The sequence below is a fragment of the Salvelinus namaycush genome, chromosome 38 (assembly GCF_016432855.1).
Source record: "Salvelinus namaycush isolate Seneca chromosome 38, SaNama_1.0, whole genome shotgun sequence".
NCBI classification, from domain to species: domain Eukaryota; kingdom Metazoa; phylum Chordata; class Actinopteri; order Salmoniformes; family Salmonidae; genus Salvelinus; species Salvelinus namaycush.
Window position 1 is genome coordinate 21354101 of NC_052344.1, and position 15937 is coordinate 21370037.

Sequence of the window (15937 nt, forward strand, 5' to 3'; positions counted from 1 at the left end):
CCCCCTGTGTTCACTAGGTAACTTTGTTACCCCCTGTGTTCACTGGGTAACTGTGTTACCCCCTGTGTTCACTAGGTAACTGTGTTACCCCCTGTGTTCACTAGGTAACTGTGTTACCCCTTGTGTTCACTAGGTAACTGTGTTACCCCCTGTGTTCACTAGGTAACTGTGTTACCCCCTGTGTTCACTGGGTAACTGTGTTACCCCTGTGTTCACTGGGTAACTGTGTTACCCCCTGTGTTCACTAGGTAACTGTGTTACCCCCTGTGTTCACTAGGTAACTGTGTTACCCCCTGTGTTCACTAGGTAACTGTGTTACCCCTTGTGTTCACTAGGTAACTGTGTTACCCCCTGTGTTCTCTAGGTAACTGTTACCCCCTGTGTTCACTAGATAACTGTGTTACCCCCTGTGTTCACTAGATAACTGTGTTACCCCCTGTGTTCACTAGATAACTGTGTTACCCCCTGTGTTCACTAGGTAACTGTGTTACCCCCTGTGTTCTCTAGGTAACTGTGTTACCCCTTGTGTTCACTAGGTAACTGTGTTACCCCCTGTGTTCTCTAGGTAACTGTGTTACCCCCTGTGTTCTCTAGGTAACTGTGTTACCCCCTGTGTTCACTAGGTAACTGTTACCCCCTGTGTTCACTAGGTAACTGTGTTACCCCCTGTGTTCACTAGGTAACTGTGTTACCCCCTTTGTTCACTAGGTAACTGTTACCCCCTGTGTTCACTAGGTAACTGGGTTACCCCCTGTGTTCACTAGGTAACTGGGTTACCCCCTGTGTTCACTAGGTAACTGTGTTACCCCTGTGTTCACTAGGTAACTGTGTTACCCCCTGTGTTCACTGGGTAACTGTGTTACCCCCTGTGTTCACTGGGTAACTGTGTTACCCCCTGTGTTCACTAGGTAACTGTGTTACCCCCTGTGTTCACTAGGTAACTGTGTTACCCCTTGTGTTCACTAGGTAACTGTGTTACCCCCTGTGTTCACTAGGTAACTGTGTTACCCCCTGTGTTCACTGGGTAACTGTGTTACCCCTTGTGTTCACTAGGTAACTGTGTTACCCCCTGTGTTCACTGGGTAACTGTGTTCACTGGGTAACTGTGTTACCCCCTGTGTTCACTGGGTAACTGTGTTACCCCCTGTGTTCACTAGGTAACTGGGTTACCCCCTGTGTTCACTAGGTAACTGGGTTACCCCCTGTGTTCACTGGGTAACTGTGTTACCCCCTGTGTTCTCTGGGTAACTGTGTTACCCCCTGTGTTCACTAGGTAACTGTGTTACCCCCTGTGTTCACTAGGTAACTGTGTTACCCCCTGTGTTCACTAGGTAACTGTGTTACCCCCTGTGTTCACTGGGTAACTGTGTTACCCCCTGTGTTCACTGGGTAACTGTGTTACCCCCTGTGTTCACTGGGTAACTGTGTTACCCCCTGTGTTCACTAGGTAACTGTGTTACCCCCTGTGTTCACTGGGTAACTGTGTTACCCCCTGTGTTCACTGGGTAACTGTGTTACCCCCTGTGTTCACTGGGTAACTGTGTTACCCCCTGTGTTCACTGGGTAACTGTGTTACCCCCTGTGTTCACTAGGTAACTGTTACCCCCTGTGTTCACTAGGTAACTGTGTTACCCCCTGTGTTCACTAGGTAACTGTGTTACCCCCTGTGTTCACTAGGTAACTGTGTTACTCCCTGTGTTCACTAGGTAACTGTGTTACTCCCTGTGTTCACTAGGTAACTGGGTTACTCCCTGTGTTCACTAGGTAACTGGGTTACTCCCTGTGTTCACTAGGTAACTGTGTTACCCCCTGTGTTCACTGGGTAACTGTGTTACCCCCTGTGTTCACTGGGTAACTGTTACCCCCTGTGTTCACTAGGTAACTGTGTTACCCCTTGTGTTCACTGGGTAACGGTGTTACCCCCCGCGTTCACTGGGTAACTGTGTTCACTAGGTAACTGTGTTCACTAGGTAACTGTTACCCCCTGTGTTCACTAGGTAACTGTGTTACCCCCTGTGTTCACTGGGTAACTGTGTTACCCCCTGTGTTCACTGGGTAACTGTGTTACCCCCTGTGTTCACTGGGTAACTGTGTTACCCCCTGTGTTCACTAGGTAACTGTGTTACCCCCTGTGTTCACTAGGTAACGGTGTTACCCCCTGTGTTCACTAGGTAACTGTTACCCCCTGTGTTCACTGGGTAACTGTGTTACCCCCTGTGTTCACTGTGTTACCCCTGTGTTCACTAGGTAACTGTTACCCCCTGTGTTCACTGGGTAACTGTGTTACCCCCTGTGTTCACTAGGTAACTGTGTTACCCCTGTGTTCACTAGGTAACTGTGTTACCCCTGTGTTCACTAGGTAACTGTTACCCCCTGTGTTCACTGGGTAACTGTGTTACCCCCTGTGTTCACTGGGTAACTGTGTTACCCCCTGTGTTCACTAGGTAACTGTGTTACCCCCTGTGTTCACTGGGTAACTGTGTTACCCCCTGTGTTCACTAGGTAACTGTGTTCACTAGGTAACTGTGTTACCCCCTGCGTTCACTAGGTAACTGTTACCCCCTGCGTTCACTAGGTAACTGTGTTACCCCCTGCGTTCACTAGGTAACTGTGTTACCCACTGTGTTCACTGGGTAACTGTGTTCACTGGGTAACTGTGTTCACTGGGTAACTGTGTTACCCCCTGTGTTCACTAGGTAACTGTGTTACCCACTGTGTTCACTGGGTAACTGTGTTCACTGGGTAACTGTGTTCACTAGGTAACTGTGTTACTCCCTGTGTTCACTAGGTAACTGTGTTACTCCCTGTGTTCACTAGGTAACTGGGTTACTCCCTGTGTTCACTAGGTAACTGTGTTACCCCCTGTGTTCACTGGGTAACTGTGTTACCCCCTGTGTTCACTGGGTAACTGTGTTACCCCCTGTGTTCACTGGGTAACTGTTACCCCCTGTGTTCACTAGGTAACTGTGTTACCCCTTGTGTTCACTGGGTAACGGTGTTACCCCCCGCGTTCACTGGGTAACTGTGTTCACTAGGTAACTGTGTTCACTAGGTAACTGTTACCCCCTGTGTTCACTAGGTAACGGTGTTACCCCCTGTGTTCACTAGGTAACGGTGTTACCCCCTGTGTTCACTAGGTAACGGTGTTACCCCCTGTGTTCACTAGGTAACTGTTACCCCCTGTGTTCACTGGGTAACTGTGTTACCCCCTGTGTTCACTAGGTAACTGTGTTACCCCTGTGTTCACTAGGTAACTGTTACCCCTGTGTTCACTAGGTAACTGTTACCCCCTGTGTTCACTGGGTAACTGTTACCCCCTGTGTTCACTGGGTAACTGTGTTACCCCCTGTGTTCACTAGGTAACTGTTACCCCCTGTGTTCACTGGGTAACTGTGTTACCCCCTGTGTTCACTAGGTAACTGTGTTCACTAGGTAACTGTGTTACCCCCTGTGTTCACTAGGTAACTGTGTTACCCCCTGCGTTCACTAGGTAACTGTGTTACCCCCTGCGTTCACTAGGTAACTGTGTTACCCACTGTGTTCACTGGGTAACTGTGTTCACTGGGTAACTGTGTTACCCCCTGTGTTCACTAGGTAACTGTGTTACCCCCTGTGTTCACTAGGTAACTGTGTTCACTAGGTAACTGTGTTACCCCCTGTGTTCACTAGGTAACTGTGTTACCCCCTGTGTTCACTAGGTAACTGTGTTACCCCCTGCGTTCACTAGGTAACTGTGTTACCCCCTGCGTTCACTAGGTAACTGTGTTACCCACTGTGTTCACTGGGTAACTGTGTTCACTGGGTAACTGTGTTCACTGGGTAACTGTGTTACCCCCTGTGTTCACTAGGTAACTGTGTTACCCACTGTGTTCACTGGGTAACTGTGTTCACTGGGTAACTGTGTTCACTGGGTAACTGTGTTACCCCCGTGTTCACTAGGTAACTGTGTTACCCACTGTGTTCACTGGGTAACTGTGTTCACTGGGTAACTGTGTTCACTGGGTAACTGTGTTACCCCCTGTGTTCACTGGGTAACTGTGTTACCCCCTGTGTTCACTGGGTAACTGTGTTACCCCCTGTGTTCACTGGGTAACTGTGTTACCCCCTGTGTTCACTAGGTAACTGTGTTACCCCCTGTGTTCACTAGGTAACTGTGTTACCCCCTGTGTTCACTAGGTAACTGTGTTACCCCCTGTGTTCACTGGGTAACTGTTACCCCCTGTGTTCACTAGGTAACTGTGTTACCCCCTGTGTTCACTAGGTAACTGTGTTACCCCCTGTGTTCACTAGGTAACTGTGTTACCCCCTGTGTTCACTAGGTAACTGTGTTACCCCCTGTGTTCACTAGGTAACTGTGTTCACTGGGTAACTGTGTTACCCCCTGTGTTCACTAGGTAACTGTTACCCCCTGTGTTCACTAGGTAACTGTGTTACCCCCTGTGTTCACTAGGTAACTGTTACCCCCTGTGTTCACTAGGTAACTGTTACCCCCTGTGTTCACTAGGTAACTGTTACCCCCTGTGTTCACTAGGTAACTGTTACCCCCTGTGTTCACTAGGTAACTGTGTTACCCCCTGTGTTCACTAGGTAACTGTGTTACCCCCTGTGTTCACTAGGTAACTGTGTTACCCCCTGTGTTCACTAGGTAACTGTGTTACCCCCTGTGTTCACTGGGTAACTGTGTTCACTGGGTAACTGTGTTACCCCCTGTGTTCACTAGGTAACTGTGTTACCCCCTGTGTTCACTAGGTAACTGTGTTACCCCCTGTGTTCACTAGGTAACTGTTACCCCCTGTGTTCACTAGGTAACTGTTACCCCCTGTGTTCACTAGGTAACTGTTACCCCCTGTGTTCACTAGGTAACTGTTACCCCCTGTGTTCACTAGGTAACTGTTACCCCCTGTGTTCACTAGGTAACTGTGTTACCCCCTGTGTTCACTAGGTAACTGTGTTACCCCCTGTGTTCACTAGGTAACTGTGTTACCCCCTGTGTTCACTAGGTAACTGTGTTACCCCCTGTGTTCACTAGGTAACTGTGTTACCCCCCGCGTTCACTGGGTAACTGTGTTACCCCCCGCGTTCACTGGGTAACGGTGTTACCCCCCGCGTTCACTGGGTAACGGTGTTACCCCCCGCGTTCACTGGGTAACTGTGTTACCCCCCGTGTTCACTAGGTAACTGTGTTACCCCCCGTGTTCACTAGGTAACTGGGTTACCCCCCGTGTTCACTAGGTAACTGGGTTACCCCCTGTGTTCACTAGGTAACTGTGTTACCCCTGTGTTCACTAGGTAACTGTGTTACCCCCTGTGTTCACTGGGTAACTGTGTTACCCCCTGTGTTCACTAGGTAACTGTGTTACCCCCTGTGTTCACTAGGTAACTGTGTTACCCCTTGTGTTCACTAGGTAACTGTGTTACCCCCTGTGTTCACTAGGTAACTGTGTTACCCCCTGTGTTCACTGGGTAACTGTGTTACCCCTGTGTTCACTGGGTAACTGTGTTACCCCCTGTGTTCACTGGGTAACTGTGTTACCCCTTGTGTTCACTAGGTAACTGTGTTACCCCCTGTGTTCTCTAGGTAACTGTTACCCCCTGTGTACACTAGGTAACTGTGTTACCCCCTGTGTTCACTAGATAACTGTGTTACCCCCTGTGTTCACTAGATAACTGTGTTACCCCCTGTGTTCACTAGGTAACTGTTACCCCCTGTGTTCACTAGGTAACTGTGTTACCCCCTGTGTTCTCTAGGTAACTGTGTTACCCCCTGTGTTCACTAGGTAACTGTGTTACCCCCTGTGTTCTCTAGGTAACTGTGTTACCCCCTGTGTTCTCTAGGTAACTGTGTTACCCCCTGTGTTCACTAGGTAACTGTGTTACCCCCTGTGTTCACTAGGTAACTGTGTTACCCCCTGTGTTCACTAGGTAACTGTGTTACCCCCTGTGTTCACTAGGTAACTGGGTTACCCCCTGTGTTCACTAGGTAACTGTGTTACCCCCTGTGTTCACTAGGTAACTGGGTTACCCCCTGTGTTCACTAGGTAACTGGGTTACCCCCTGTGTTCACTAGGTAACTGTGTTACCCCTGTGTTCACTAGGTAACTGTGTTACCCCCTGTGTTCACTGGGTAACTGTGTTACCCCCTGTGTTCACTAGGTAACTGTGTTACCCCCTGTGTTCACTAGGTAACTGTGTTACCCCTTGTGTTCACTAGGTAACTGTGTTACCCCCTGTGTTCACTAGGTAACTGTGTTACCCCCTGTGTTCACTGGGTAACTGTGTTACCCCTTGTGTTCACTAGGTAACTGTGTTACCCCCTGTGTTCACTGGGTAACTGTGTTCACTGGGTAACTGTGTTACCCCCTGTGTTCACTGGGTAACTGTGTTACCCCCTGTGTTCACTAGGTAACTGGGTTACCCCCTGTGTTCACTAGGTAACTGTGTTACCCCCTGTGTTCACTGGGTAACTGTGTTACCCCCCGCGTTCACTGGGTAATCTGCTCTTATGTTCTGATGTATTTCAGGTAGATTACTGTGGTAAATCCATGATATTATGTACGTTTGGAGAAGTTGGTTTTGATTTAGATACATGTTTTGCCTCGCTATTGTACTGTACATTGAAGTCTGCCATCTAGTGGTCGAATTTTGGCAGAAATATGAAGTTTGAATTGCTATTCGCTGTCTTAATTTCTCTCTCCCATTTTCTCTCTCCCCCCTCTCGCTCCTTCTCCCCCCCTCTCGCTCCTTCTCCCCCCCCTCTCGCTCCTTCTCCCCCCCCTCTCGCTCCTTCTCTCCCCCTCTCGCTCCTTCTCTCCCCCTCTCGCTCCTTCTCCCCCCCCTCTCGCACCTTCTCCCCCCCTCTCGCACCTTCTCCCCCCCTCTCGCTCCTTCTCCCCCCCTCTCGCTCCTTCTCCCCCCCTCTCGCTCCTTCTCCCCCCCTCTCGCTCCTTCTCCCCCCCTCTCGCTCCCTCCTTCCCTCCCTCTCTCTCTCTGCAGTCAGTTGGAAGGGGACGTGAAAGAGGAGATCCTTCAGCCCCCAGAGCCACGCCCGGTTCCTCCCATCCTGACCCCGTCTCCCCCCTCTGCCTTCCCCACCGTCACCAATGTACGGCAGGACAACGACCGCTACCACCCCAAGCCTGTCATCCACGTCCTGGCCTCTGCACAGCAGCAGCAGCAGCCCCAGAAAGCCCAGAAAGCCCAACAGTCCCCCGACCTGAAGGAGAACTATAACAAGACTTCAGACAAGACATGGTTGGACAGTGTCCCCTCAGGAGGCCCCCAGGCCCCCTCTCCCTCCTGCCCAGTGGACGGGGCCGTGCGTCTAGAGAGGAAGCTGAGTATTGAGATACAGAAGGTTCCGTTACAGGAGGGTCCTAAGAGCTTCGATGGTAACAGCAAGCTGCATAGATCCCTTGCCTTCAAGGCCCGCTCCAACACCTCCAGTTCCTCTCTTTCTGAGGACTCAGGGGCCGACGGGGGGCCCCCCAACATAACGCACCAGGGCGCCTTCGGACCCCTCCCCTCCCGCCCCAACCACCTGCCCCTTAAGGGGGAGAAGGAGGGTCAGGCAGGCTGGATCAGCCCAGAGAAAGCCCCCACACCTCCAGCCCTGGTGGCTGGGTCAGAGAGCACCCCCACCTCCAATCTGACCTCTTCCCAGCCCCTCTCCTCCACCCCTGTCAGGACTGCTCTGAGCTTCACCAATCCTCTGCACTCAGACTTCCCTGATGTGAAGGGAGATGGAGGAATCACTGGAGGAGGAGGAGGGGAGGGTTCCAGACCTTCATGGTCCTCCAAGGCTACGGCCACGGTTACGGCGGCCCATGGCGAACACCCGCCCAGGAAGGTGTCGACCATGTCCATCGCCGAGCAACGGTCGCCGACGGAAACGGCATCAAGTACGTGGTTACGTTAGGGCTTTTACTACCTAACCTACTTCCCTAACTCTGTTGGGCTGTGGTACTACTGACTAAACAGACTAGGGACCAGACACAGGGACAGAAGATGGGCTGGGAGTGAGGGTCAGAGCTGGGTTCAAACACGATTTGAAATCATTGCAAATACTTTCTCTGTGCTTGACTGAGCTTGCCTGGAGGCCATGGATCAATTTACGTCTCCAGGAAGACCAAAGCAAACACTAAAAGCATGTTAAAGATTTCAAATAGTATTTGAACCCAGGTGGTTGGGGTCCTATATTAAGGGCTGACTAAGGGTCAGTGGTTGTTGTGGTCAGCTGTAGGGTGGAGCAGCAGCTGACAGTCAGATCTAGGGTCAGTTAGTGGAGAGCTGGAGACTACGTCCGTGGCCAGAGGGCACTGGCAGGCCACACTAATGACAGGCTGTCGAAGGCTGTCTAGACACATACACACACACACAAGGTATGTAGACCACAGATCTATATAAACACACAGCACTGCAAGGGACAATGGAGACTGACCAGTCCAACTGACCAGTCCAACTGACAGTTTCAGAACACTGGCTTGCAATATAGACTAATTATACACACAGACTTGCTTATGGACTGCTTATGTGGAGAATTAACATTTTAATTCTGTATAAAACAGATAGTGTTTGGATACTTTGAATATATTGTTATAAAACTTGTTAAACCATGGAACTAAAATGATCATGTCTTGTAACCCCTCCCCCAAAAAGTGTCAATAAACTGAATTATTTCTGTATTTTGTCTTCCAACTCTGACCTGCTATAGTCACTCATTTTCTGAAGTACGGTAAATGCGTAATCTGACATTTTACCATGGCAACCCAGTCCTAGTCCACTGTAGAATGAGGACAAGACACACACACACACACACACACACATAATGGTGTCTCCCTGGAGGCTAATAAACTGACCACGGCACGATAGTGTCACACCACACTGCCCATGTTATTAGATGGTGTCTAGTTCCATAGTTCAGCTGCTCTAGCAGGCCTTAGGGTTTAGGCTGCAGACCTTAGGGTTTAGGCTGCAGACCTTAGGGTTTAGGCTGTAGACCTTAGGGTTTAGGCTGCAGACCTTAGGGTTTAGGCTGCAGACCTTAGGGTTTAGGCTGTAGACCTTAGGGTTTAGGCTGTAGACTCAAGGCTATAGTTGGAGTTACCATAGTATTCTGTGACAGTGAAGGGACAGAACAGGATGGTACAGGATGCTATGTAAAGATGGTGGGGTTATGTTGAGGGGTAATGTAACTCTTAGGTGGGGTTATGTTGAGAGGGGTAATGTAACTCTTAGGTGGGGTTATGTTGAGAGGGGTAATGTAACTCTTAGGTGGGGTTATGTTGAGAGGGGTAATGTAACTCTTAGGTGGGGTTATGTTGAGAGGGGTAATGTAACTCTTAGGTGGGGTTATGTTGAGAGGGGTAATGTAACTCGTAGGTGGGGTTATGTTGAGAGGGGTAATGTAACTCGTAGGTGGGGTTATGTTGAGAGGGGTAATGTAACTCTTAGGTGGGGTTATGTTGAGAGGGGTAATGTAACTCGTAGGTGGGGTTATGTTGAGAGGGGTAATGTAACTCGTAGGTGGGGTTATGTTGAGAGGGGTAATGTAACTCGTAGGTGGGGTTATGTTGAGAGGGGTAATGTAACTCTTAGGTGGGGTTATGTTGAGAGGGGTAATGTAACTCGTAGGTGGGGTTATGTTGAGAGGGGTAATGTAACTCGTAGGTGGGGTTATGTTGAGGGGGGTAATGTAACTCGGTGGGGTTATGTTGAGAGGGGTAATGTAAGACAGTCTGTTATTGGATGATTTGTTGACTATGTGAAATGTTCTGAGGGTGAGATGAGTAAACATCTGATCATGTGTGACTACGGGCTCTGCTGTTCATGTCTCTGAGCTCATGGCATGTGGTGCTTTCTGACCAGCCGTGCTTGGCGGGGGAGGTGTGTCTGCCTGCATGTCACCCCATTGGATGGGGGCCATTAGCGGTGCTCTGTGGGCCAAAGCATGGATTAATCTTACATCTGTCTGTGGTGCAAACATAGCTAATGTGTTCTGCTGGCCCCCGGCTGCCCCACGACTGAGCTGGTTTGCAATGTAGGTTATAGCCCAAATGGCTCCCTATATAGTGCACTACCTTTGACAAAAGGGTGCCATTTGGGACACAGACTGTAATGTACCAGGCTGTTTCTGCTTTCCCCAAGGAGAGATGTTGCTAGGCCTCAGCAGGGTGTTTCAGACAGGAGAGATGTTGCTAGGCCTCAGCAGGGTGTTTCAGACAGGAGAGATGTTGCTAGGTCTCAACAGGGTGTTTCAGACAGGAGAGATGTTACTAGGTCTCAACAGGGTGTTTCAGACAGGAGAGATGTTGCTAGGTCTCAACAGGGTGTTTCAGACAGGAGAGATGTTGCTAGGCCTCAACAGGGTGTTTCAGACAGGAGAGATGTTGCTAGGTCTCAACAGGGTGTTTCAGACAGGAGAGATGTTGCTAGGTCTCAACAGGGTGTTTCAGACAGGAGAGATGTTGCTAGGCCTCAGCAGGGTGTTTCAGACAGGAGAGATGTTGCTAGGCCTCAGCAGGGTGTTTCAGACAGGAGAGATGTTGCTAGGCCTCAGCAGGGTGTTTCAGACAGGAGAGATGTTGCTAGGCCTCAACAGGATGTTTCAGACAGGAGAGATGTTGCTAGGTCTCAACAGGGTGTTTCAGACAGGAGAGGTGTTGCTAGGCCTCAGCAGGGTGTTTCAGACAGGAGAGATGTTGCTAGGTCTCAACAGGGTGTTTCAGACAGGAGAGATGTTGCTAGGTCTCAACAGGGTGTTTCAGACAGGAGAGATGTTGCTAGGCCTCAACAGGGTGTTTCAGACAGGAGAGATGTTGCTAGGCCTCAACAGGATGTTTCAGACAGGAGAGATGTTGCTAGGCCTCAACAGGGTGTTTCAGACAGGAGAGATGTTGCTAGGCCTCAACAGGGTGTTTCAGACAGGAGAGATGTTGCTAGGCCTCAGCAGGGTGTTTCAGACAGGAGAGATGTTGCTAGGTTTCAGCAGGGTGTTTCAGACAGGAGAGATGTTGCTAGGGCTCAACAGGATGTTTCAGACAGGAGAGATGTTGCTAGGGCTCAACAGGATGTTTCAGACAGGAGAGATGTTGCTAGGCCTCAACAGGATGTTTCAGACAGGAGAGATGTTGCTAGGCCTCAGCAGGGTGTTTCAGACAGGAGAGGAGACTAGACACGCTAGAATAGCCATTTGAGCATCCGTGCATAATCGCAGACTTCTAGACAGGAAGTAAAGTGGGCTATGGATGCACAAATGGCTCTGCTAGCAGGCGAGTGGTGTGGATAACCTGGAGCTAAGCACAATCGACTATAGCTCAATAATGTGTTTTCACAATGAACAATGTCTCCTGGAACCTTTTTCTGCTTCTGGTTCCCTCCGTGCCGTTGTCAGACAGAGTAGTGTTAGGCTGGGTGTGAGTGAGGAAGCAGACAGAGTAGTGTTAGGCTGGGTGTGAGTGAGGAAGCAGACAGAGTAGTGTTAGGCTGGGTGTGAGTGAGGAAGCAGACAGAGTAGTGTTAGGCTGGGTGTGAGTGAGGAAGCAGACAGAGTAGTGTTAGGCTGGGTGTGAGTGAGGAAGCAGACAGAGTAGTGTTAGGCTGGGTGTGAGTGAGGAAGCAGACAGAGTAGTGTTAGGCTGGGTGTGAGTGAGGAAGCAGACAGAGTAGTGTTAGGCTGGGTGTGAGTGAGGAAGCAGACAGAGTAGTGTTAGGCTGGGTGTGAGTGAGGAAGCAGACAGAGTAGTGTTAGGCTGGGTGTGAGTGAGGAAGCAGACAGAGTAGTGTTAGGCTGGGTGTGAGTGAGGAAGCAGACAGAGTAGTGTTAGGCTGGGTGTGAGTGAGGAAGCAGACAGAGTAGTGTTAGGCTGGGTGTGAGTGAGGAAGCAGACAGAGTAGTGTTAGGCTGGGTGTGAGTGAGGAAGCAGACAGAGTAGTGTTAGGCTGGGTGTGAGTGAGGAAGCAGACAGAGTAGTGTTAGGCTGGGTGTGAGTGAGGAAGCAGACAGTGTTTGGGAGGATAGTTGATGTGGAAAGACTCCTCAGTAGAGATGGAAGGATGGAGATGGTGGTGAAGGATGGAGATGGTGGTGAAGGATGGAGATGGTGGTGAAGGATGGAGATGGTGGTGAAGGATGGAGATGGTGGTGAAGGATGGAGATGGTGGTGAAGGATGGAGATGGTGGTGAAGGATGGAGATGGTGGTGAAGGATGGAGATGGTGGTGAAGGATGGAGATGGTGGTGAAGGATGGAGATGGTGGTGAAGGATGGAGATGGTGGTGAAGGATGGAGATGGTGGTGAAGGATGGAGATGGTGGTGAAGGATGGAGATGGTGGTGAAGGATGGAGATGGTGGTGAAGGATGGAGATGGTGGTGAAGGATGGAGATGGTGGTGAAGGATGGAGATGGTGGTGAAGGATGGAGATGGTGGTGAAGGATGGAGATGGTGGTGAAGGATGGAGATGGTGGTGAAGGATGGAGATGGTGGTGAAGGATGGAGATGGTGGTGAAGGATGGAGATAGTGGGGGAGGGGAGGAAGGGATGGAGAGGAGAGGGCTGTGAGCATGTGAGAGGTCAGGCTGGGTGAGCTGAGGCAGACTGAGCAGGCAACGTGTGTGTGTCTGCGTGTGTGTGTGTCTGCGTGAGACGAGAGCTGACTAGTGGTCAAGCACCAGGAGATGTTTCAGGGGGTCCTGGAAAGGGGATTGGTGGGTGGCTGGGGGTCCTGGAAAGGGGATTGGTGGGTGGCTAGGGGTCCTGGAAAGGGGATTGGTGGGTGGCTGGGATGGATTTGTGTGGGTGGGGGGGGGGACAGTGCATGCGTACCAACCAACCGTGTGCACGGGTGTAAAGCCTCCTATTTTGCTACGCTATGCACAATGTCCTGACAATCACTTAACTGCCCAGAGATGGGATTTTGATCAAAGGCAGCTGATGGGAATCGAGCGATATCCTAATCATGATCTCAAAATCACCTGATCTCTGATTGTATGATCTCTTCGCTTGTGATTGAAACAGCTGTGATTTGATGGGAATGATTGAATGGTTTGGTGTTGATTTTGGCTGTGCTTGGCTTTGTGTTGTCTTGGGGTGTTCTGGCTCTGAGTCTGGGAGGATGTATTCTGAGCTTCTCTCTGGCTGCATCTGAAATGGTACCTTTGTCTTTACACGGCGCTACTTCACCTAGGGCTCTGGCTAAAAGTAGTGCACTACTTCACCTAGGGCTCTGGCTAAAAGTAGTGCACTACTTCACCTAGGGCTCTGGCTAAAAGTAGTGCACTACTTCACCTAGGGCTCTGGCTAAAAGTAGTGCACTGGCTAAAAGTAGTGCACTACTTCACCTACGGCTCTGGCTAAAAGTGGTGCACTACTTCACCTAGGGCTCTGGCTAAAAGTAGTGCACTACTTCACCTAGGGCTCTGGCTAAAAGTGGTGCACTACTTCATCTAGGGCTCTGGCTAAAAGTGGTGCACTACTTCACCTAGGGCTCTGGCTAAAAGTGGTGCACTACTTCACCTAGGGCTCTGGGTAAAAGTGGTGCACTACTTCACCTAGGGCTCTGGGTAAAAGTAGTGCACTACTTCACCTAGGGCTCTGGCTAAAAGTAGTGCACTACTTCACCTAGGGCTCTGGCTAAAAGTGGTGCACTACTTCACCTAGGGCTCTGGGTAAAAGTGGTGCACTTAATCATTAGGAATATGGCACCATTTCAGATGTACCTGTTTCTCGCTGTCGTTTGATTGTTGATTGGCCGTCGATTTGACCTTTGACCCTGGTAGTAACCCCTGCTGTACTCTGACCTCTGACCCAGACAGTGACCAGAGTGAAGATTCCCCTCCCCCTCTACCTGAGAGAACCCCAGAGTCCTTCATTTTGGCCACAGGTGTGTTTTAACGGTCCGAGGGATCATCTTGGTCTCCCAGTCTTGGTCTCATACATCAGGAATGGTGAGAAGTAGTAAGATGTCTGGCATCATGAGACTACAGACAAGGGAGGGTCTACAATTTCCAACATCCCGAAGAGCCACAGTGTTGCAGGCTTTTGTTCCAGCCCAACTGTAAGTTAACACATCTGATTAAAATGATCAACTAATCATAGTCTCCTATTTAAATTGTGAAAAGGGGAATGGAGTGTTTTAGACCTGGGCTGGAACAAAAACCTGCACCTTTGGGCATTCTTCAGCCCTCCAGGACTGGCTCCACCCCTTGGTCTGCCTGCTGTCTTCTGCTGCAGTGTGGTGGCTTGACACAAGAGGACGCCAGAAACAACTCTGCAGACCCTGAACATGGATGGGTTTGCCTTCTCAATCAGTCACTTTTCATATGACTGTTGTTGAGAGAGCACGGAAATGAAATGAGGGGCTTTTTAATTAAGTCATCTCTGATTCTCTGCCGTATATATCCAGTCTGTAGATGTAAGCCAGACACCACCATACAAAAGGGGGTGCTCCCAAGTGGCTCAGCGGTCTAAGGCACTGCATCTCAGTGCTAGAGGCGTCTCTACACACCCTGATTCGATTCCAGGCTGTATCACAACCGGCCGTGATTGGGAGTCCCATCGGGCGGTGCACAATTGGCCCAGCGTTAGGGTTTGGCCGGGGTAGGCCGTCATTGTAAATAAGAATTTGTTCTTAACGGACTTGCCTAGTTAAATAAAGGTTAAATAAATAAAAAAAAGCCTTGAGGTGCCCAAACCTGCAGAGACTAACTCCTTAGTGTTCCAACATCAGACCAACTCCTTAGTGTTCCAACATCAGACCAACTCCTTAGTGTTCCAACATCAGACCAACTCCTTAGTGTTCCAACATCAGACCAACTCCTTAGTGTTCCAACATCGGACCAACTCCTTAGTGTTCCAACATCGGACCAACTCCTTAGTGTTCCAACATCAGACCAACTCCTTAGTGTTCCAACATCAGACCAACTCCTTAGTGTTCCAACATCAGACCAACTCCTTAGTGTTCCAACATCGGACCAACTCCTTAGTGTTCCAACATCAGACCAACTCCTTAGTGTTCCAACATCAGACCAACTCCTTAGTGTTCCAACATCAGACCAACTCCTTAGTGTTCCAACATCAGACCAACTCCTTAGTGTTCCAACATCAGACCAACTCCTTAGTGTTCCAACATCGGACCAACTCCTTAGTGTTCCAACATCAGACCAACTCCTTAGTGTTCCAACATCAGACTAACTCCTTAGTGTTCCAACATCAGACTAACTCCTTAGTGTTCCAACATCGGACCAACTCCTTAGTGTTCCAACATCAGACCAACTCCTTAGTGTTCCAACATCGGACCAACTCCTTAGTGTTCCAACATCGGACCAACTCCTTAGTGTTCCAACATCGGACCAACTCCTTAGTGTTCCAACATCGGACCAACTCCTTAGTGTTCCAACATCGGACCAACTCCTTAGTGTTCCAACATCGGACCAACTCCTTAGTGTTCCAACATCGGACCAACTCCTTAGTGTTCCAACATCGGACCAACTCCTTAGTGTTCCAACATCGGACCACTCAACTTCTATTAGGGACGTACATAGGGCCAGGAGGTTTTCATCACCATGTGACCAGACCAGGAAGTACTTCAGGCCCCAGGTATAGTCTACAAGTACAACTAGGGCCCTGAGTTTTTACAGATCAGCTCAGATGGTCTGTAAAACTCCTGATCTCCCGAGCAGCAGTACCTGACTGACATTGATACTATGGTGATATCATTAGGCCCAAGGGCAGAAGTTGCAGGACCGCCAGATAATTAATTCTAGAGATCATTATAAGCAGAGTCCAACTGGGTCCAGCTCTGAGGGTTAATGGTTGTGGACGTTTCCCCAACTAGAACTTTTCATCATAGCCTCCAGATAGCTGCGTTATTGTTACCACAGGCAGCAGCGCTACTGACTGGTTCTCAATGCAAGTTTGTTTTTGTTTGTTTACACAGATGA

General features: G+C 49.8%; 1 protein-coding gene across 5 annotated transcripts in view; it reads left to right on the forward strand.

The window, feature by feature from the left end:
* Nucleotides 1-15937, forward strand: part of ptpn12 (protein tyrosine phosphatase non-receptor type 12) — a 95151-nt gene that overhangs the window by 73200 nt on the left and 6014 nt on the right. For 2 of the 5 annotated variants that reach the window (XM_038978280.1, XM_038978282.1), the window contains exons 13-14: nt 6994-7898; nt 13807-13878. In XM_038978280.1, coding sequence (XP_038834208.1) covers nt 6994-7898; nt 13807-13878 — 977 coding nt within the window. Of the gene's footprint in view, nt 1-6993; nt 7899-13806; nt 13943-15937 lie in introns of all 5 variants that reach the window. The other 3 variants (XR_005473800.1, XR_005473801.1, XM_038978281.1) reach the window with 3 other exon arrangements.